General features: G+C 37.7%; 1 protein-coding gene across 1 annotated transcript in view; it reads left to right on the top strand.

Moving 5' to 3' along the window:
* LRPPRC (leucine rich pentatricopeptide repeat containing) overlaps positions 1-17,213 on the top strand; it is a 76,836-nt gene extending 59,623 nt beyond the window's left edge. The window contains exons 30-37 of the mRNA XM_005416190.2: positions 2,287-2,375; positions 5,602-5,806; positions 7,826-7,965; positions 8,128-8,243; positions 11,003-11,077; positions 12,621-12,705; positions 15,260-15,402; positions 16,701-17,213. Of these exons, the coding sequence (XP_005416247.1) occupies positions 2,287-2,375; positions 5,602-5,806; positions 7,826-7,965; positions 8,128-8,243; positions 11,003-11,077; positions 12,621-12,705; positions 15,260-15,402; positions 16,701-16,757 (910 nt within the window). The 3' untranslated portion in view covers positions 16,758-17,213. The remainder of the gene's footprint in view (positions 1-2,286; positions 2,376-5,601; positions 5,807-7,825; positions 7,966-8,127; positions 8,244-11,002; positions 11,078-12,620; positions 12,706-15,259; positions 15,403-16,700) is intronic.
* The last annotated feature ends 4,635 nt before the right edge of the window (positions 17,214-21,848 follow it).

Genomic DNA, 21,848 nt, shown 5'->3' with positions numbered 1-21,848 from the left:
GGTGGTTTATTCCTAGTATTTCAAAGATTCCGAATTGTCACTTTAGATAAATGTTTAGGTAAATGTAGTCCATAAATTCAAAATTCAGGGGGAAAAAATTTGAAAGACTGAAAAGGTCAGAGATGTGGTAAGCCTCTGAAGTTTGAGATGTTTAGGAGTAAAGTAACAGGATTTTATAAGAGATTTTCTTCTTGGTTGATGGTCAAAGCCAACTGTGATCTAACCCTGGTGCTTTTCACAACTCTCCTACTCCATCTTGTAGCTTAGAAATGCCAAATAATGACAATCTGAGAAGCTTCTGACAGCTTACTGTTGCATCAAGACAGAAAATGCTTCATATTGGTCGTGTTCATGGCATATCTGTGTGGCTTTTCTTCTAGTAACAAAGTTATGCTTATATTAAGCATTTTTAAAAGCTTTTAAGTTCTAAGTAATTCACTGAAATAGAGAAAGTGAAGGTGTGCATGCCTGTGATTGAAGAATAACAAATTGTGTTCAGCACGCATTTCTGGATGCTTCAGAATTTTTCCAGCCTCATACTAAAAAGAGATTACTCCTACAAAGCCTAAATGGTGGTCTGGAACTTGTGCACCTCCTAATATTTTCATAAAATACAGGAAAGCTACCTTAATTTAGATACAAATTACTTATTTTACTGTTTGAAGCCAATTTGAAAGGTAAATAATATGTAGATACTCTTACTGTGCACATTAGCATAGGCATCAAAATAACTACTTTTTAAATAATTTTAAAACATCCAATAGCTTCAAAATGTCCCTCTGTTACCTGAACTGAAAAACTTCCATGAGAACATGATGTGGGAGAAGTAAGCAGCACTCCTACTCTGCCTTTGAAAGAAAAAAACACCAGACATCCCAGAACATTACTGATCTGTTGGTCAACCCAATGCTTTCAGATTCTAGAACTGTTTGAGGAATATTTACTGCATTTAGTCCAAGAAGTTTTAAATAGAAATTTAGGAGTATTGGAATGATGGATTAGTTCTGTAATAGTAGCTAACATCTATTTAATCACACTAAAGATTGGAAGATTGGAGAAAGTAAATCCTTTGTTATATGTAATTTACAGTCTCATGCATGAATTGTTGACTTAAGGGCTTTGACAGATGGGACAAAGGGAAAAAAAAAGGCGGAACTGAGCAGTGGGTGCTTAGGCAGGGATTAAGGGGATTGGTTGGGAGAGGAAGAAAATCCTGGGTCCAGTGACTGCATTTGTGAGCCTGGGAGGCTGAAAGTGACTGAGAGGATAGTCATATTGTGTGCAATGTGAAGGATTTTCTTGGGATTGAGGAGAACAATTTAGCAATGACCCTGCTTACCTCCCAATCCGCTCAGCCCCTAAGTTCAAGTAGGTAGGCTGCTCAGTTGTTTGCCACAAGATGATCAGTGAGGTTTATCTTGATTGCTGATATGGTAAATGGCAATGCCCCCCTTTGCTCTGTAGAGATTTTGTAATCTAGAAATGAACATTTGTAAAGTTATCCTTATATATTAAAAATGGGGCTTGGCTATATGTCATTTAGGAGCAGGAACATTTTGTAGTACAAGACCAATGTGATTACTGGTTAGTCTCTCTTGACTAATTTCCAGAGTGTTAGAAAAGCTTTAGCAGGGTTACTGAAGTAAAGGCTGTCTTTGCTCTACTTACATGAAGTTTTGTATTACAGGAGACAAGGAATTGATAAGCGAAATACAATTTTAATGTGGCTAAGGCAGCAAATGTAGGATGTTCGCTTTAAAACCTGTATACATCTAGATGACAGAAATTTGAAAATTAATCAACCAAATGATATGGTGTTAGTTCATAATATGCTTTAGTTTATGTTTAAAATATACAGTGCTGAAAATAAATGTTTCATTTTTATTGCTGAAAGAATAGTTTTATATTTTATAATTATGGTGACTATTGAAAAAAGAAGAAAAAGTATCCAGCTTAGGATACAACAGAACAATGCAGGGCATGCAGTTATTTTAGTCATCTAATATGTCAGCATTCAAGAATCTGAACCGATTGTTTAAAAAAAATCTTGTACTTTGTTTCTTTTGTTGCTCACTTCCAACTTTGTCATCTGTCAGAATGCAAAAAAAAATTATCCTTCTATAACCATTGACAGGATAACACAAAAGCTGTCTCCAGGTCGATATTTTGCAGCAATATTTTTAACATACGAACAGTAGTTTTTATAATTTCACCTTGGTGCTCAACCATTTATTATCGTATCAGAAGCATGTCAGTAATTCCTTTCTAAATGTCTGCTTCTTTTAGTGCTGAGACCCACATCAAGGGCTTCACACTGAACAGTGCTGCCAGCAGCCTCCTCATCATATCGCAAGTTAGGCGGGATTATTTGAAAGGTATGTCACAATGCTTGACCTTTACGTCACATTAATGCCTCTGCAGATTTTTCTTGTAACGCCCTTCGAATACTTGGATAAAGGAGTCCATTTAGCAAATTACCTGCTTATCAAGAGCCTTTTGTGGTAGCTGAGAGACGTAAATTACTGTACATGCATTTATAATACAGCTTGAATATGAATGTACTTGTCATTTGACCACTTAGTCCAGTTTCCATTCCATTTAACACAAGATGGGTTTTCTTAAGATGAATCACAGCTCTTCAGACATGCAAAATTTGTGCTCCAGAACGAGAGAAAGTACAGGCTTTCAAGTGCGTTAAAATTCACAGCACAAGTCATTTTGCTTTGGAAATTAACATACTTTAGAGCATCTGAAACAATTCCCAGCAGTTGTTTCTTGCATATTGTGTTGGTTGTGTGAGATACCAGATGAGTTAAATTGACTGTTAAATGTACATGATTGTGAACTAAATGATTATAATATTGATTTAAAAACTTAATCAAATACTTTTTAATAGTTCTCAATACCAACAGTTAGAAAATACTCTGTTTGGTTTTCTTTTTAATGTAACAATGATGATAGTGAAGAAAATGGTGGCTGAAGAGTATGTAAGGGTACCCAACAAGATGGTGCATAAAGTTTACAGTTGTTATATTTTAGTCCTCAGCATTGGCTGCTTTTCAGCCTAGAGATCAGCTCCACAGTGTTATGTCCTACTTATGTAGTTGGGCTGTAGAAGTCTTGTGAAAGAGGAAAACTCTGCATGCAGATAGTTGTGCATGCAGGGCAATGTTCTTTATCTCCATGCAAGTCTAAGTACAGTGTTAATACATATTTTTGTCATTATCTTTAGGCAATTAAAGCAGCTATGTACAAATTCAGTGTATTATTTATTAGGCCTACCAGAAAATCCACTTTTGATTCTACCATCGTTACATTTTATTTCATTCCATCATTCAAAGCTGTGTTAGTAACCCATACCCATGTAACATCAGCTACATTAAAATACTCAAGATGAGCATTTAGAGACATCTTCTCACTTGTACTCTTTGTTTCCTGTGGCTGATAAACCTCTCTTCTTCCTCATTCAGTCTCCAGTTTCATGTCATTGGCAGATGTCATCCACTGAAGTATTTGTGATGAATGCCATTGCTCCTTTTGCTCTTGGCAGATCTTTTTTTGCTGCTTTCAAGGCCTTCACCTGACTTTCCTGTCTGATTTTATTCTAATAAATATTTTCTGTTTTCTTCTCTAATATGCCATGAATTTTACCAGTTCTTCCTGAATATTGCGCACCAAAAGTCTTCCCTTCTTCAGAACATCAGTGATATTTCTATATCCTGCCAGTCTCTTGCACTGGGGTTTTTTTAGCTAGCATACTAAATCCTGTCACATCAACTCTCTTCCTTGTTGTACTCTAAAAATCTCACTTTTTGCCCAATGCAAAGTTTCTCAAGCTTGTGGAATTACATTACTTTGAAAAATTTTATTTTCGTATATCTTGTGCATTGAACAAGCCTTATCTGACAATTTTATTGAATAGTCCCACTTAATCCTTGTTTCTGTTTTAATTTGAGAGATACTACTTGTCTTTGTCTAAGTGAAGCCTTAAAAATGCAAGCTACTAAGTATTTCAGCCTCACAGATCATTTTCTAAGGCTCAGAGATTACCCAAAACATTTTTTGGCATGGTGTTTTTGTAGTCTTTTGGTGGTGAGCTCCATTTGACCTACATCCTGTGATGGCTTTCACTTGTGTAAAGCCTGCTTGCTTTTTACCACTTACATACTTCATTTAGTTCATCAGCATTCTTTGCTGTGTAATGTGGTGCAGTTAAAAGGTTTTATGGGGGCCCCTAAGTGTATTCCTAAGAGCTCTGATATCTTCTAGCAAAAACTTGGTAAAAACCAGGTTACTTTAAAGAGTCAGAACTTGAGTTTCATGGTGGGAAATTTGCAGAGTTTATAGTTTATTTTGAAAGATGCATGGTTGGTTTTAGACAAGCATATAGTTACCTGCAGAATTACCCACTATGCTGCTAGTACCTTACTTCTTGCAGTAGTTCTGCACATATGCAGCTTTCAAATCTTTCTCTGTCCTTGTTCTTGAGAAGGCTGGTTGCACTCTGCTAGAGGGAGATCCACATCTAGTTAGGAGATAATTTGAACTTGGTATGTCTTCTGAGATTGCTTTTTAAATGTTGTGAATCTTGTCCCCCCCTGCCCTCTGTATTTCTCCTTTTTTCCCTAAAAAGAAGAATGTGGGGCAGAAAAAAACTTCCTGTGAAGGAAGCCTAAGCATACAGGATGTTTTTTGCTTCCTCTTATGTGAAGGGTAACACTTGGTTTCTGCAGTATCTGCATATTGAATTGGAATGGCAATGCTGTGGAGTTCATGTGGGTGTATATTATGCTAGGAGTGTTATCCCTTGGTATTATAATTATCATCTGTGATTAATCCTGCCTGTACTGGTAAAGAATAAGAGATTTTTACCAGAGGGGCATGTCTTTCTGTGTGTGTTTGCTCATGGATAACGTAAATTGACAAGAATTCTGCTTGGAGAAATGAGGGTGACTTCATCAGCTGTGGGTTTGGGGAATTTGTGGCAGATGGACAGGAGATTGACCTTGTGTGTTTTTAACATGTAATTGCTATAATCTTAGGAGTTTCTGAGGTAAGGGTTGACTTCTCGGTTTTTGTTCTTGCAAGGAAACTTATATCCCATAATTCTATTTTAAAATTAAATTTTGGGAAGCAAAGCTTTCATGCACACTTAAAAAAATCTCAGTATTTTAGTTCAGTTTCTATAATGAACTACAGTTTTAGGCTATATTTATTCTTAAATATACGACATTTTTTGTTTTTAGTAAAGGAAATGGATTGCAGTTTGGGGAAGAAAAGAGTCAGGACTTCAAAATCATAAGAGAGGATATCTATGACACACCTGCTTTCCTTGAGCTGGTTAAAACCAAATTATTTCAATGTTGAAAGTAGCTTAATACTTCTTATTATGAGATATTACAGCCTTTCAACCTAAATTATTGTTGAAAGTTTGTATTTGTGTATATGTATTCAAGTTAGAATTCACTCTAGTGATTGCAGGGCTTAAAGAATTTTTTCTCAGTACTTATTTTAAATGGGTAGGATTAATGATACGAGCAGCATGGTGCTTTCTGAACTAAAGTCTGATTTCTGTTTCGCTTATTTCTTTACCATTGTTAGATGCCTTGGCTGTTTTAAAAGGAATGCTTGACAGTGGTATGTTGCCTACTAGAGCAGCAGCTACTGCTCTCATTCAGGCCCTGGCAGAAAAAGGAGATGTAAAGAACCTGCAAGTACTTGAAAACATCCTGGGAGACATCACAAAATCCATTCGTTTACCTGACTCACTAATCTCTAATGCAATTGCATTAGCTCATACAAAAAGGTAAGTATTTCTGGGACTGTGTATTTAATTCTTTTCTGCAATGTGCTGGGAAATCTCTTGCATTATCCATTTCATTCTGTTTCCATTTTTACAGTGTCCCAGATGTTGAAATTCTAGTTGAGTATAGTGTGCAGTTCTGTTCTGGTATTGTCTCCCATACAAATTTGGGGTTGAAAATTTAATGAAATACAGGTATAATAACTGTGAAGCATTAAGGCTTTTTTTTGGTGCTGTAATTTGATACCTTTGTTCCAATGTGCCTGTAAAGTGTTTCCTCGGTGTTAGATCAAAAGCTCTATGAAATCTGAAGGTAAAAGGGAATTACTTAATCAAACATAGCACCCAGAGATCATATAAATATATATTAAATATATATATATTTTGTTGTTGTTGTTTGTTGGAAAGAAAAATCTACTACCTGTTCCAGCAGTTGAAATGGCAATATATTCTTGAAGTATTATTGTCTTTACCTTCAAAATGTGAAAGCCAGATGTGTATCTGTGGAGTGAGGTCTTTCCAGTAAGAACTAAAAAAGCTTGGCTGATGCTTTAGGCCACAGTTTAGTTATCATAGTTATCCCCACACTTTCTAGTATCCTGTGATTCAGCTGTTTGTTCGGTATTGTGCTCTGTGTGCATTTCTGGTTTAGTTGATACATTGATACTGTACTGGTTTATCCTTTGTGTAAAACTGCATGAAGAAGCACCTGGAGGAGAGAGGACAAAGTCAGCTTCTCAAATACACTTTGCAGGAGCCAGTCTTCAGGAATCCTACATATTCTGTTGTTTCATTTCAAACTAGCTTTGTTGGGTGGACCTCCTGTGCCTGGCTTGGCAGGAAAGCTGTAGAGCTCTGTAGTACATAACAGATTCTTGGTTGCCTCAGGCATGCCAGGCCACAGGGAGCAGATCCCAGTGGTCCTTGGCACACAGTTCTATTGCATGGACTTGAACGTAAATGAAATACTTCAGATGGGAGAGACACTTCATTATTTGTGGTATAAGATGCTTATTTTCCTGTATTTCCATGTCATAAAAGTGTTGCAAGGTCAGGCTGTGCTTCTAGGATGGAGATTGTTGACAAGAGTAAATAAATAAATAAATTGTTGCATGCAGGTAGAGCATCAACTTTTCCCATACCAAAACTGACTTGATGTATGAAAGGACTGAGCAGTGTAAATTATATGCACCCTTACATATTCTTAAATACCTTGCAATCTGTACCTTTATAACTCTGAAAAACAGATTTTTATCAATATTTCCAGTGCAATGTTCATTTATTGGTAGTTCTGTGTTTCTGATCCAGTTTTCAAAGCATTTTTCGTAGCTTTCACATGTGCTGCATTGCTGCTTCACTTAAAAGCATTCATTGTGCTCAGTTTTCTTTTTCAATTTAATTAGGTTTTACAGTGGACTGGTAAGAGATGTTGTCATTTGAACTTTTTAGAATGCTGGAAATAGAGTTTACACTTTGGTGAATACTTCTTGCATTATTTTATTAGCAGTTACTATATTTAAGCCTTAAGATTAAAAGCATATAGATGTAATGACCAAATGACATTTAGTATTGTCTTTCGCATCCAAAAGGGCAGGCATGGGAGAAATCAGGTAAATAATTAATTACATTGCATAAAAATACTTAAGTTACATGCATTAATTATTCAGATACGCTCTGTTAATGTTTAGATTTTGCCTTCTAGATTTGCAGGATGCATTTTCCTAAAGCAGCAAGCTGAACTCTTCTTTCTTAATGAGGAATAAAGTGTATCCAAAATACCTAAACTTTGCACAGGTCAAAGGCCACTTAAAGTGATTTATTAATTGATTTATTCATTCAGTCATAAATTGTATCATGTTTACAATATCTGCGTGAATAATTTTTTTGGGGTCAACATTTTTTCATCAACTATTCCTGGTAAATACAAGCTTGATGTAGAAAAGAAAAACTTCATTGTAATTGCTTCTTTAGGTTTAGAAATCTTGATTTCAGAAACTGAGCCAGTTCAATCTCTTTTCCTAGCAATGACCTTGATGCTGCTGTGAAATACCTTGAGCCTCTGCTTATCTCTGGTGCACAGAATCCTGATCAAGCTGTCAAAAGTATTTCCTATTTGTTAAGAAAGGTGTCTGAGGAAGGATTAGAACCAGCTTTGGAAAAATGTAAGTTAATTGCAATGATATTTAAATATTCTGACTCGACAGAGGTGTTATGAAAGAGCTATTACACGTAAAACCTGCTCAGTCAGCATAAATCATGCCTGTGAAGTTTACAAAAGCAGCTTTTCAATCCAAGCTTTTCCTCATGTTCCCGTCATTTTGCAGTTGGTGCGATGGCAGAACGAGTGGCCAGTCAGTGTGGAATGTACAGACCTGTCACAGATCTTTTCCTTCAGTATATCACTGCAGGCAGAGTGGATGATGCCAGATCGTTGATACAGGTAATGACATAACAAGAGGAACAGAAATGCTTAGAGCTCTCCAAAGGTTAACTGAGAAATTGTCACAAAGAGATGTTGTGCAGCTGCTGGGATGCATTTGAATTACAGTGTGAGTAGCAGTGCACACTTTAGATTAAACCATGGGCTCATGCTCTACTGCTGAGAGTAGCAGTGCCAGAGTCAGGGGTGGTTTTTGTCTTCCAGTAACATGAAGGAAATAAAGGAAGTATTTGTATATTGCAAATATTTTTTCTCCAAGTTCTCTGTTAGATGTCAGTTTTTTCTTGCAAGACATTTCCTTGCAACTTCTCACCTAATTTCTTAAGTGCTGTAAACATGATATCTTACAGCTGTACAGTTTGCAAAACAGAAGCAGGCAATAATTGCTTGTCAGGGACTTTACTTCACTAGGCTGTAATATTATATATATTGCATTCAGGGTTTGTTAAGAGCTCAGTTTGCTTTCTACTTGACTGTCACCGATGCATTAAAACCCAAATGTTGATCTCTGGGTCACAGTCTCAGCTGAGTTAGGAATTGAAAAGCTGCATTTGTGCCATTTGTGCAGAGCTAAAGAGAAGCCAAGCAAGAGGTGGGGTGAGCTGTGGGTGCTGGAAGCAGGCTCTGTCAGGAGGCTCATCCAAGCAGGTGACAGTCCAGCAGTCAGGCTGATGTGTGCATAGGCTCCTGCCTCAAATCAGGGCCTCTTATCTCCTGATAGTGCATGCTACTCATTTACCAGTTCCTAAATATTTTAAACTCTTAAAGAAAAAGCTCTGCTTCATCTATGACATACTTTATGATATTCCAAGACACTACCAACAAAGCTGTTCTGTTACTTCTGCTGCAGCATGAGGTGTATTACTTGTAATTCCCTTACTTTGTGTAGGGCTTTGCCTAACTGGTCATCTGAATATTAAATGAGAAGGAGACTACAATTTTGCCATAAAACTCTTGCTATATAGCTTGAAACTTCAAAATGCAAAAAATTCTCAAGTTATTCCACTCTTCCTGATTTGCTGATTGCTCTCTGATTGACATGGAATGAGTAAATGAAAATTGGGTAATTTTTTTCCTTTTGTGAAGATAAGGCTTTTTTCATTTTTAAGTAAAATATAGTATTCCTAAAATTTTCCAGAACATGGAATAATATACATGCATATATTCCTGAAACTTGTTACAAGAGCATCCAACTGTTAGAATTAAATTCATGGCTCTATAGCATACTTGAAATAACCTTCCATACATTGTATCTTAATGGACAATTTAAAAATACCTTGTTATAAGGGGATATTTACAGGTAAGCTTGAGTTGGAACTTCTGTGTCTAGGAGAAAAAGGGGATTTTATGGCTCAGGAAAAACTTTGAGCTGTGTTAAACATTTGTGACTGCTATGTGGATCAAGTATTCCACTAATAGGAATCCACCAACTAGAGGATAGGAATAATCACTCTCTGTTGTTACATTTTGGAAAGTAAACAACAATCTAAATGAACTATTTTGCATGTAGTCTAAAATATTAGTATATACATGAAGACTCCTTGCTTTCAGAAATGCATCTAAGAGTCTATTTAAAAGTTTATGGAACAGCTGCAGTGTCTGCTACCTTCTGGAGAGTGCTTTTACTGATGAGAGTCAGAAGGGATTTGATATTTCAGCATGAAAAGGAGCTGTGGATAACGTTTCTCAAACTAGACTCTTTCAGAGCAGTTACTGGCAGTAGGTGAGAATGGCTAGAACTGGTAACAAAATATTGCAAGTTTCTCTCATCAATGCTTTGCCCCTATTTAGCACCATAAAGCCACTTCTTGTCTGTTTGCCTAAAGGAAGGAACCTTCACACCTTTTCACCTGGACCTTAAAGAGCTTGTAAACCATATTACTTATACAGAATATTCATCATGGCATAACCCAAATTTTCTTGTTTGCATATGTCTACAATGCTAGTTGAATATAGGAAAATCATGGTATGTGTTTTCATATGCACAATATTCTCTTTTTCCTGTGCATTTTGGTACTGATATCATACAACTGGTAAAAAATCCACACTCTGCATTTTTAAGAGTTTTAAGACTGACATCTGTGAGGAACATACACTTAATATTGTCTTGTATATTTTATTTTGTCCTTGTTTCTAAAGTAAGATTGATTTTTGATTTTTATCTGGTCTGTCTCAAACTTTTTTAAGTTCAACTTCTCTTTCTCAAACCCTGTCTATTGCAGTTAAAGCCTTTTATAAAATAGAGAGATTGAAATCAGTCCTTTGTATGCATAAGTGTAGGTAATTATACTTTAAAGAGAACTTGCTTTGTACATTTTAATTTTTATAAAGAAACGAGCAGTTATCTCCCTGACACCTTATTAAATGTATAATTAACCTTATGATCCCTAGCTCACTTGTGAATGCTTGGCAGTATAATTGGAGAGGAATAGTGTTTCTCTTTTTCATTCTTTTGCAGTCCTAAACCTCATTTTTGTGGTGTATTTGAAGTATTAGCTTAATTCTTTCCCCTATTGTTTTAAACAAACTTTATCCCTACCATTTAAAAAATGTTTACCAATGAAGTGCATTAAATGAACTTGGTTTGTGGTTGGTTTTTTGGTTTTCTTGTCAACCTAATGTTCAATTATTTACCTTGTAAATTGGTAATATGTTAGTATATTGTTTTAAGCATCTGTAATTGGAAATTTTCACCTTGGTAATTTTGTTTAGTGGTAACCTACTTATGTCTGCTACATTAATCATCTCTTTGTCTTCAGAGGTGGGGTGCAATAGTTCAGGAGAAGAGAACTTTGGGGCGTTTTTTGGCTAGATCAGCATCTCAACCTGGACAGGTACAATATTTTTTTCATGTATACAGTTTTATATGTTGTAAAATACTGTTTCATCAACCTTTGTTAAAGTGTTTTGAACTTCACAGCTGACAGCTTTATTGGGTTTCTTGAGGAGGGGAGAGGTTAATTTGCAGAGCTGGTTATATTTAAAGAACAGTTTACATTATGGAGCATGGTGGAAAGGAAGGTGTACTTAATATTTTTCTATTGTTTCGGTTATTTCCTGCATTTTCCGTGTTACGCTGTACATCCTACAAACATTGTGCTTAGAATGTTTTACTGCATTATCCAGTTCAGTATCACAACCTGAAAGTCCTTCTTTTATTGGCTACATTGTACAAATACAAATGCAAGTTAAAACCTCAGCCTCTCTCTGAAGATAAAATGCCTCTGTGTTTACATTAAAAGACACATTTCATTTTACTTGTTATGCTGGTTTGGACATGGATCTAGTTGGAACATCTGTTTGGATTCCTGGCTTTGTCCTCATTCTCTATAATTTGAAATGCTGTTTATATGCTTGCTCTACTCCTATCCCTCGCTCTTTCTATTGCCCCCATAAAGTAAACAAAATAACCCCAAAACAAATAAAATACAAATCCAAAGGCCAACAAAGAAACTCCAACCCACACAAAAAAGCCTTAGAACACACTAAAAAAGTCAAACAACCCCACCCTGAAACCCAGCATTTAACAACAACAACAAAACCCTGAAATACACACTCAAGCAAAACCATATGGATTTCTCTTTTATGGAGGAGCAGCATCAGGAACATCTAGCACACAAACTAGAATAAATTTTTTTTCAAATTAGTCAAATGCACATTTATGTTTTGTGGGAATTGGCATTAAATACTAGTAGATTTAAAGTTCTTCTGTTGAAGTGATGATGAAAAGTATAATGTGATAAACACTATTGTTTGCTGCCTATAAGAAGGAACTAAAAATGTGCAAGTTTCCCAGCTCATCAAGCTGAAATTTTAGTAACACATCTAAGTTGGTAGTGTGGGATAAAGGTGTTCTTCATTTCAGTAAACTGCTTTTAATTTAAAACCTAAGAATTTTTGGAACTGCAATCAGAGGCTGAGGGAAGGAGGTTCCAAATTTAAGCACATCATTTAGTGATCTGACTCCTATTAAGCATTGATCATAGCTGCCATTGACCTCTGGGTCATTGAAGGATGCTGAGTGTTTTGCAGTTTCCCTAAATTAGTTGTAATCTTGCCATATTCTTATTGATACATTAATTGTCTACTTGAAGAAAAAGAAAAGATGCTAATGTTTAGGATTCTTGAGTATGGATTTTAGACCCTTATTGCATTAATTACATTTTGTGCTTAATTTCTTTTACTATTTCATATCTGCAAAATTTTGGGAAGGAAATTATTGTATATACTTCCGAGTCACACGGTCTATTCTTTGTTACCAGTACAGTTTATTTCACTTTAAAAATGTGCAATCACTGTTCTGAATTTGGTGACTTCATTTTGTTCTTTAAGATTTCAAGTTCATGGGTTTTTTTGTATGTGCATTAAATCTCACAGGCAAAGAGGATTGAGGCACTTGTAGAACTGATTCCTGAGCATCTCGATCCAGCAGTGGTGTACCGGTACCTCTTGAGATGTTATGGTAAGCAATGCTCCTTGGAACAGTGTTTTAGTGAGAGCTCTGAAGACATTCAGAAAGGTCATGCAGGCCCTTACTTGCTTTACAGTTCAAGTCATAAAGAGGTGCAGGGGTTATCTGAGGTTTTTCTTGTTTCAGTCCATTGGGTCTGTATGCTGTCCTAGTTGTTAGGATGAAAGAGCAACCAGCTGACACAAGCCGTGAATCCTTTACTTAGAACCTTAAGTAGAGGCTTCATGGAATAAGAAAGAATCCATCCTAACCCATGGGGAAAAATGCTGTAGAAATGAATGGCTTTTAAAATTAATTTAGGTTTTTTCCCCCCCAAAACATATAGTAATATTGTTTCCTTTTGTGTGTATGTTTCAAAATCATAAGTGATTTGTTGTATCAGTAATGAGAAACGATCTTATTGTTATTAGTGTAAATTATTTATACATCTTTTAATGTAGCCAAAGTTAGTATTCTAGTTGTCTTCATTTGAATTTACATAAATAGTTGAAGCACTCATCAGTTCTCTTTATAGCTGAAGTCAGAAGTGAGCCCTCTAAAAAAGTCAAGTTTTTTGTTTATGTATGTTTATTTGCAAGACTCACTCTTGAGAAACCCAGGACATACAGCTCCTATGGCAACACTTGCATCTCTGTGCTGTAGAGTCCTTTGCCTTGTGTACTCTGATACTGTCCTCCAGTTTTATAACAGGGAGTAAATCCTTTTCACACGTTACAAGCAAAAAAGAACAAGGACAGAAGCCTTTGTGCACCAGTCTATCACAGAGGAGATAAATAAGAATAATTACGTAAAACACTTCAAACACAAATCCAAGATATGGTGTTAAAGGAATACAAACTTACTTATTTGAATCAAGTTGTAGAAGTGCTACAATGTGTTGTCTTAACTTGGAAAATTTGCTTGCTTAGTAACATTGCAAAGAGCAATCATTACCGAAATTGTTTAGCCCTGTAACAGATAGGTTCAGGTTAAAGTTTTTAACATGTTTTTATAAAACAAAAAATTGCCCTTTTGTCACCAGCACTGTACTTGCGGCTTTATGCTGTCATTAGTCCTCTGCTGCTTTTACCTCAGTAAAAATTCTGTGAGTGAACTAAGCTTTTCACTATCCTGCCTAACTGCATGATGGTATAGCAGTTCCATAAAGAGATTGCAGAGAATCAATCACTTGCCCTACTACACCCACAACAGTGGTTAGAGTGTATTGAACACGTGAAGCTACACTCTGCGTGAACAGATGCTTGCTGCACTGTCTTCAGGCAGAGATGTACCTGGCTCCTAGCACAGTCTAGGGGAGACACTCAGTACCAGCATGAGGAGTTTTAAAAGCTGTTCCCAGGTTATTCTGTGCAGGCATCTTACCTGTATGAGACATTGATCGTTTGACTGTTAAAGGAATCATCAGCAAAATATTTAGCACAATTGAAAATGGGAAGGCTTTGATTGTGCTCTAGCCATGAGGGGTAGAAATAAGATCTTTTAAATCAAAGTTGGTGGGGTTTTTTAATTTTCAAGTTAGTAGTAAGCTTTCAAACATGCTTTCTTGTTTTGCGCCAAATCCAACCCTGTATTAACATTAATTTCTTCACTCAAAAATTTTCTCCTTTCAGGTCATTGTTATTTTTAATTAGAAAAGGCTATGAAACGTGGCAGAGGACTGTTACTACCACAGCTGGTTACTGTTTCTAATTAACAAAAAAATGGGCAAATAAAATTATAATTGTTTGTGTTTAGCAAAGATATAGTAGAACATAGATCACAGCTGAAAGAAGTTTGATCATCTGTCAGGCATCCATGATGGAGCAAATAAAAGAACCTTTACTCCTCCTGTCCTTGTCCTGAGATGAGGTCCATTGCCAGGGCTAGCTTTTCTTCAGTCTGGTGAGATGCACAATCCTTTGCTGTATACCTTTAAAAAAAAATATGTAAAATCACGATTGTGTGGTCCATTAAATGCAATCTAAGTATTAGCTCTTTTTGTTGGTGTTTCCCATACAATAAATCTATTTTAAAGTTGTAGAAAGTTAACGATTGCTGTGCTTTCATTAAGCTGTCATTTCATGCAGTTTTTGCAGTAGCCTCCCACATTAAAAAAGGAGCTCAGCCACTTGCCAGATGTGAGTGGGAAGCTCTTTCTCATGAGAAAGGGACACAGGCTATCCATTTCTGCACCAAGCTTTTTTTTCCTTTATGAACCATTGCTTTTATAGCTCCTGTGGTTGTGAAGATGATGCTTCCAAATGTGAACAAGTAAAACCTGAGACAGCTCCCATACTGCAGGTGTTTGTGTTCTCCCTCCCAGGCAACAGAATGAATTTAACTGGACATGATGGCTTCCTTGGTGTTTACAAGGTGCTAGGAACTGTTGTACTGCTTCTAGGACCCTGGGGACAGCAGTGAAACTGTCAGGGGTCGCTTCAGTTTCATCCCAGTGCTTCTCAAGCAAACATCTGAGCAGCAGTGGATGGTTAAGCGTGAGTGAAAACAGGTGGAAAGAGAAACAAGTAACCACTGAGATTTTTTGGGTTCTATTTTTTTTCCTCAGAATTGGATGGGGATGTTGCTTCTGTAAAGGCTACATATGAGAAAGCAAAAGCGAAGAATGTAGAGCTGCACGAGATCGCTTTGAAATCTTTAGCAACTTTTCTGAAGAAAGTAGGAGAGCCTGTCCCTTTCACTGAACCCCCTGTGAGTATTTCCTAATTAAGAAATAGAGCTGCAGACTTGTGTATGTTCAATATTAATAAAACAAATTGCATGAATAATTACATAGGGACTAGGTCTCTGCAGAGATTCCTCAAAGGAGGTAATGTGTGAAGTCCTGGGTGTTGTGGGAGCTGTGGTAATCTTGCATTGGATTTGACTTGAGGAAATAAAACCCCTTGGGGCTTATGATATATAAACTACCTCCTTCTTATCAGGCACTCATCTACAGGTGTGCGTGTATCAAATCTCCTTGGGGCATTTTTCTAAGCAATTGGACTTGAAAAGGCATGTAGAATGTGTGCTTCAGTAACAATTAATGGCTTCTAGTTTTCATTAATTAGTGTTTTGTGTCTAGTATAAGTTGCTGAGCTAGTAGGATGGAATTTTAGAGCTGTAGGAATGATATTTCTGTTGCAGCTTTGCTTCTAGCTGCCCTGCCAAGGTACCTATGCAACTGTGCAAATACATGTTACTTGAGGGTGACAAACAGCATGATATTAAATCTGTGAAGATGGCAAATAATACTGCATCATTCCTTTGACTAATAGTCTACTAGTACCATTTTTGCTAAGCAGATTTTGATGACATTCTCTTTTCCATTCTCTAAGCAAACCTTTTATTGCAATTTTCTCACCACTTTTTATATTCTAAAAAAGTGTTCTGTAATTCTGTAAAGACTGGCTATATACTGTTTCTCTATATTGCTTCATGATAAATGTGATTTTTCTTTTCTAATTTGGAAAGAATTGGAGAAAATTTTGGCGCAAAATATTTAGTTTAGCCTTTCAACAACTATGGTGGGTTTTTTTCTGCAGCTTTACATAGTTTATAATCTGAAATTTTTTTTGGACTGTAAATTTAAAACGCAGAATGTCTGTTTCTTATATGTAGCTAGTGAAAATAAGAGTGTTTTTTCCAAGTCACTGGGATGATTCATTTCCCTGTTCAATTTTTCTCTAATGCAGCTTGATCTTTAAAAACGTTTCAATTTTTTTGACACAATTGCAGATTGAAGTTAAAAAGTATTTTCATTTTAAAATGAAATTGATTATATTATTGCATTTAGTAATAGAAGCTTCATTATGCATTTTTGGCAAGGTTTTCCTTTTCCTTTTATTCACTCTCTCTGGTATTTCTCCTAATTATACAGACTTCAATACAGATCTAGTTTTGCATGACAGAGAATAATAGATTTTGTCAGGACATAAGACTTTTTGTTCAGAATTAGTAACTTCTCAGCTGAAACAAGGTTGAACTTGTTTATTCCACTCTGTTTATAGGAGCCTCTCAAGGTCTATGTGGAAAAATGGAGGAATAGAAGATTGGCAGCATCATGAACAGACAGTTTTATGATTTAGTTGTTTATGAAATTGTTTAAATACTACATTCAATAAAAACTTTAAAAAGCATGTTATGTGTAATTTTTAATTTAAATCTGTGATTAATATCACTTTCCGTAACTGCAGTTGATAGAAACATTTATTAATGGAAATGCTGTTAAAATTGCTAATGAAATATCAAGGTGTAGCCCTCTGAGGTATTTCCATTTTGATGTATGATCTGCTGTAAACTCAACTGGTTTTTTTGCCCCTGTTGATATGCCAGATATATGTATATCAAGAAAGTTGCTAGAGGGGTACAGAACTGTAACTGAAGGAGACTGTCTTGTCCTTGTTCTTTGCCTGGTCACTGTACTTTGGGGTGGAAATATGAGGGTGAAGAACATCATCTTCAGGATTCAGCTGTATCTACGCAGAAAATAAACAAATTTTTTAAGTTTTCTCTTAATTGTACTTTCTTGTGTTAAGCATCTTGGTATGGTGTTGGATATTATATGTAAAGACAAAATACTTTAACCTTTTATACTAGCCTTGTATGTTGTAGTCATATAGTATCTTCATTCTCATAACTGTTGGTCCAGTTAATTTTATGGATACAAGAATTCCATATCCATGAAAACATGTCCTTTAAACAAAGCAGGGGTAGCAATTTTTACTTGTTGGGAGACTGGTGGACATGCTTTATTTGAAGGAATCTGGGAGTACAGAGTACTACTCTGAGATGATATTTTAGAGCCCACAGTTGTGTGATCATGAAAATAAGACATGTCTAAGTTACAAAGATTAAATATTAGGTAGAAAATACATCCATTATCTCTGTGCATTCCGATGGAAACTCACAAATGTGCACATTGGTATTGCAAATGGAACACGTTGCCTGCTGAGTACTTCAAACAGGTTTTAATTAAATGAAAGATTGTTTCTGTGCATTTCAGCTTTGTTTATTAATCTTTACATTTTTAACCATATCTTAAATGAGATATCTTTCTTAGGTTTTCCCACATAGGCAAAATTGTGGTAATGAAAAATTCATGTGTATGTTCAAGGTTTCGGCAAAATTTTGCAAGACTTGTATGGTCAAAGAAAGAAATTCAGACTTAATTTTTTTAAAGTTCAACTTCCAATTTAATTAATTATTATACTAACAAATACACAGAAAAATCCTGCTGTAGTTTAAGAATGAGGCTTCACTGATCAGGAGGGGGGAGAGTGGTAAATTTTGTTCTCCAGGCAAGCTGGATGAATGCAAGCAGTGTCTGCCTCCTCGGTGGTGTGGTTTTGCAGTGACCTTCATCACTCCACGAACATCAACTCGACAACACACGGCAGCTACGTGGCTCGAACCGCCTCGCACCCTTTGTTCCTGCCTTGTCAAGATAAGGCATTAATGTTTGAAATTTCATTCAGAGCCTAATGGTTGCGTGCCCTATCTGAAAGCAAGCCTAGGCAGGACTCAGTTTATTTCATTTCACAAATGGAGATGGTTCTTTTTTCTAAAGCTGCAGCTACATTACATGTGTTTCAATGTAATAGCAGCATAATTGAAGACTGTGTCAACTAGTTGGCAACCCTTTCTCTGGTGCCACAGCTCTTGTTTTTAGAGGTCATCTCATGAATCTCTCCATTTCGCAGCAGTAGCCGTGTTCCTGTAAGTGGAGTCACAGCTGAGCGTAACTTAAGGAAATGGGCACAGATGCAGCTGGAGCTGAGCTAACACACGGATTAAGGAAGAGAATATTGAAGCAAACACCAGGTCACCACAGAGGAAGTTAACAGCAGATCTGTGGATCTGAACTCCCTTTTTGACAAGGAGGTGAAGTCTCATGAGGCTGTGGATCAGGTACTGCACCTATCAGTGGTCTGTGTTGTGATGCCAGGGGGTCATGTTTGCAGATTGCTGTCCTCTGAGGCAGGAGGGCAGCACACAGGGCCACAGCCAGATGCAGGGCTGTGTTGCTAGTGCCCACGGTGGGGTCTGACCATGCAGGATTGATGCTAGTTAGCATTTGTCCATTTTTCTTCTAGCTGGTTTGCCTCTCAGCCAGAACCATGCCCTGTAATTGCTGCAGTTACAGAGATAATAAGTACATTTGATAGCCTGTAACTGAGGAGTGTAAGTGAAATTGTTTTCAGCTCCAAAATTGCCTTTTGAGTGACCTCATGGAAAGTCGGCTGAGCAAGCCGGCTCTGGAGCCCATTAAACATCTGTGAGGCGCTGCAGGAACATGAGACCAAACAGAACAGGGTTTCATGGCAGCAGGGACAGGGAAATGAGCTAAAGGACATGCTGATCATTTGGGATCCCATTGGAATAGCCTGGACTCAGGAGCCCAGCCTCTCTCTGTGGCAGAGATGGGAAGAAGGAGATTATTCAAAGGATGGGCTGCTGTTGTGTGATAATACTTTCGGATTTCCTGTTCCAGTAAATGTTTCACGTGCAGTTAAGGGATGATTACACACAAAAGTGCAGTCTCTCCTGTCTTTAAAATGTGGGCCAGTGAGGGATTTGTGCCACTCTGGGACACAATCATCTCAGTCTGAAACAAGGTTATACCGGGAGGGTTTTGCAGAATCGGCATTTGTGCCGACTCTTCAAGAGCACGCTTGAAATGATAATATTTCTTGTGCATCGTTGTGCTGAGACTCAGCCATTTCAAGCATGAAGAAAAGTGCAGTTTAGAAGGTTGGCATTTCTTTACCAAATAAGTAGGCGGTTTCATTATTTCCTCCTCTTCAAAGAGAGAAACCTGTAAGATGAGAAAATGCAGAATGGCAGCCTTGCGAACTTGTCACGGTGATTTACTGGTCCTGAGAGCAAACGCACTCTGGCACACTGACCACAGCATGCACCCCTTTAAAGCAGGATAGAATTATTTGCCACCAGCTAGTGGATAACTGGGATTGTGCAAGATCCAGACCAGGTGCAGTGTCTGTGAGATGGGAGCATGCCTTTCCAGAGGCCTCTCTGGGAAGCAGAGAGCCTGCTGACATGCCATGACCTGACATGTTACTGTAGAAAGCAAATTGTGGGAGTGTGTATGTGTTTGCATAATCGTGTGTCTTGATTGGGGTTGAGAGGACTGGGAAAAGCTTGCTGCCTGAATTGAGATGGTTAATCTCACTTCTGTGCCCTGCACCACATTATGGGCTTGCCTCTTCCCCCACTCCTCCTGAGGCAGGGGCAGGAGCGAGGGGCTTTGGGGCTTTTGAGATCAAGACAGGAAAAGTTTCCTCGTTAACTACCGATGTAGTCATTTGCAGCATGATAATTACATGCTATGGTTTTATCCTTATCTGCTAAAACAGTTCATTCAACTCATTGTCTCCTGAGACCCTTTTTGATGGCAAGAATTGCAGCTTGGTAGGTTAGTAGCTGTCTTCACACTTCTTAATATGTACCCACTGTTGAAAATGGGGTAGCTGAAGGGATTGTGACTCTGGCAGTGAGAGTCAGAGGGCTTTTACAGATGGAATGCCTGAGTCAGCAGGATTCCAGCTGCACTTTACATGACAAGGGAGAATCATAACTGTGAAGGGAGGATCATGAGTGCACATACTGACAGAGGAATAAACTGCTAGTGTGTTCACCAGGGTACTACTGGATTTAGTGCTTTTCTTTGAATATGTGATGCTTCTGGACTCCCCAGGAACACAACACAGGAGAAAGTGACAGAAATGATAGATGTGACCAGGAGGTCTCACTGTTCAGTGTAAGAAATCTGTCAGCATCTAGCAAGAATGTCCAGTTTCCTGCATCAATTTATTTTTACTGTAAAGATGAAAAAAGTAAACATGTAAGAATAAACTGAGACTGTAATTGAATGTAGCCTTTTTTTTAGCAGATATTTCTCTGCATTTCTTAAAATTATTATCATATTTTCTGTGTAAACTAACTGCCAAAAAATATTTCCTTTCCAGAATGGCTGCAGCCTCTGGTGGTTTGCCAGTGCTTCTGTGAATCAATAATCAGAGCAAACCCAATATCCTTCTAAGTTAGTGGCTCCAGCTGAGACTGTAATTCAATCTGAGGGCATCTTCCTGAGTGTGCAGATCCTCCACTACAAGAGCAAAGTGCTGGGTTTCCCATTAGATATGAAAATAAGATATGGAAGTTTGAGGTTTAAGTTTTCTCTACTGTTTCCTGTAATTAAGAAAATGAGATAATAGAAACTGTCTTATGCAGAGCCTGCTATAGACGGGGGTTCCACGATGATCTACTTTTAGATAAAACCATTTATGCAGGGTTTCTCTCTGATACTCTTAAACCTTTATATTGCAATTGGCTAATGCTTCACAATTTCTCTTGAACTCTTGAACACTGATAAAGCAGTGGTATCTGTGGAATTGCTATTGTCTGGAGTGACTGCTACCAACCTCTTTGTAGCTCTGTGTTTCTCACAGTTATTTCCCTTGGCTCCAAGTGCCAATGAACTCAGGGCTCAGAAAGCAGCAAACTCCGTTGTCTGGCAGTGATGAGCCTTGACAACCAGCAGCAAATTTAATTCTTGGCTTCGCAGGTAGTTGGCATCTGCTGTTCTTCACATAGTCCATGAGACCAGGACAGATGTGAAAAGTGAGTTTTGGGGGGGTTGTAGATAGTTGGAGATGAGTCTTGAGGGCAGGAGTGGAGGGTGTACTTTCCAGGTGGAAAGCAGTTTGGGCTGGAGGGAAAGCAGGGGAGTGTGGACAGGGTTGTTGTGGCTAACCTCCTTCAAGGCTGTCACAGGCAGCTCTGAAAGGCTGCTTTGTTGGGTGCTGGATTTTTATTTATGGGAGATGGGCTGGGGAGGAGTGGTTGTCAAAATACTGGATCGGTGCAGAGGAACTCTGAAGGGATAGGAAGTACAGGGAAACTGGGAAGGATGGCAGTTGTAGGTGTCAATAGAAAAAACCAGCAGCTTGAGCATGATGCCTTAGGCCTGGGATTTGGGAGGGATTTGGATTGGGAGTGAATGGCCATGAGGGGAGGGAGCACCCTGCAGCTTGTTGGCTGTCGTGGTTGATGACACACCACCATGGACCTTTGTCCTTGGCATGGCTCCTGCTGACTCCTCTTCAGCTGTTTCTCCTGGAGGTGTGCTGCTGTGG

The sequence above is a fragment of the Geospiza fortis genome, unplaced genomic scaffold, assembly GCF_000277835.1.
Source record: "Geospiza fortis unplaced genomic scaffold, GeoFor_1.0 scaffold41, whole genome shotgun sequence".
In the NCBI taxonomy this organism is placed as follows: domain Eukaryota; kingdom Metazoa; phylum Chordata; class Aves; order Passeriformes; family Thraupidae; genus Geospiza; species Geospiza fortis.
Note: the sequence above shows the minus strand (reverse complement) of the source record. Positions and strands in the feature narration are given on the sequence as shown.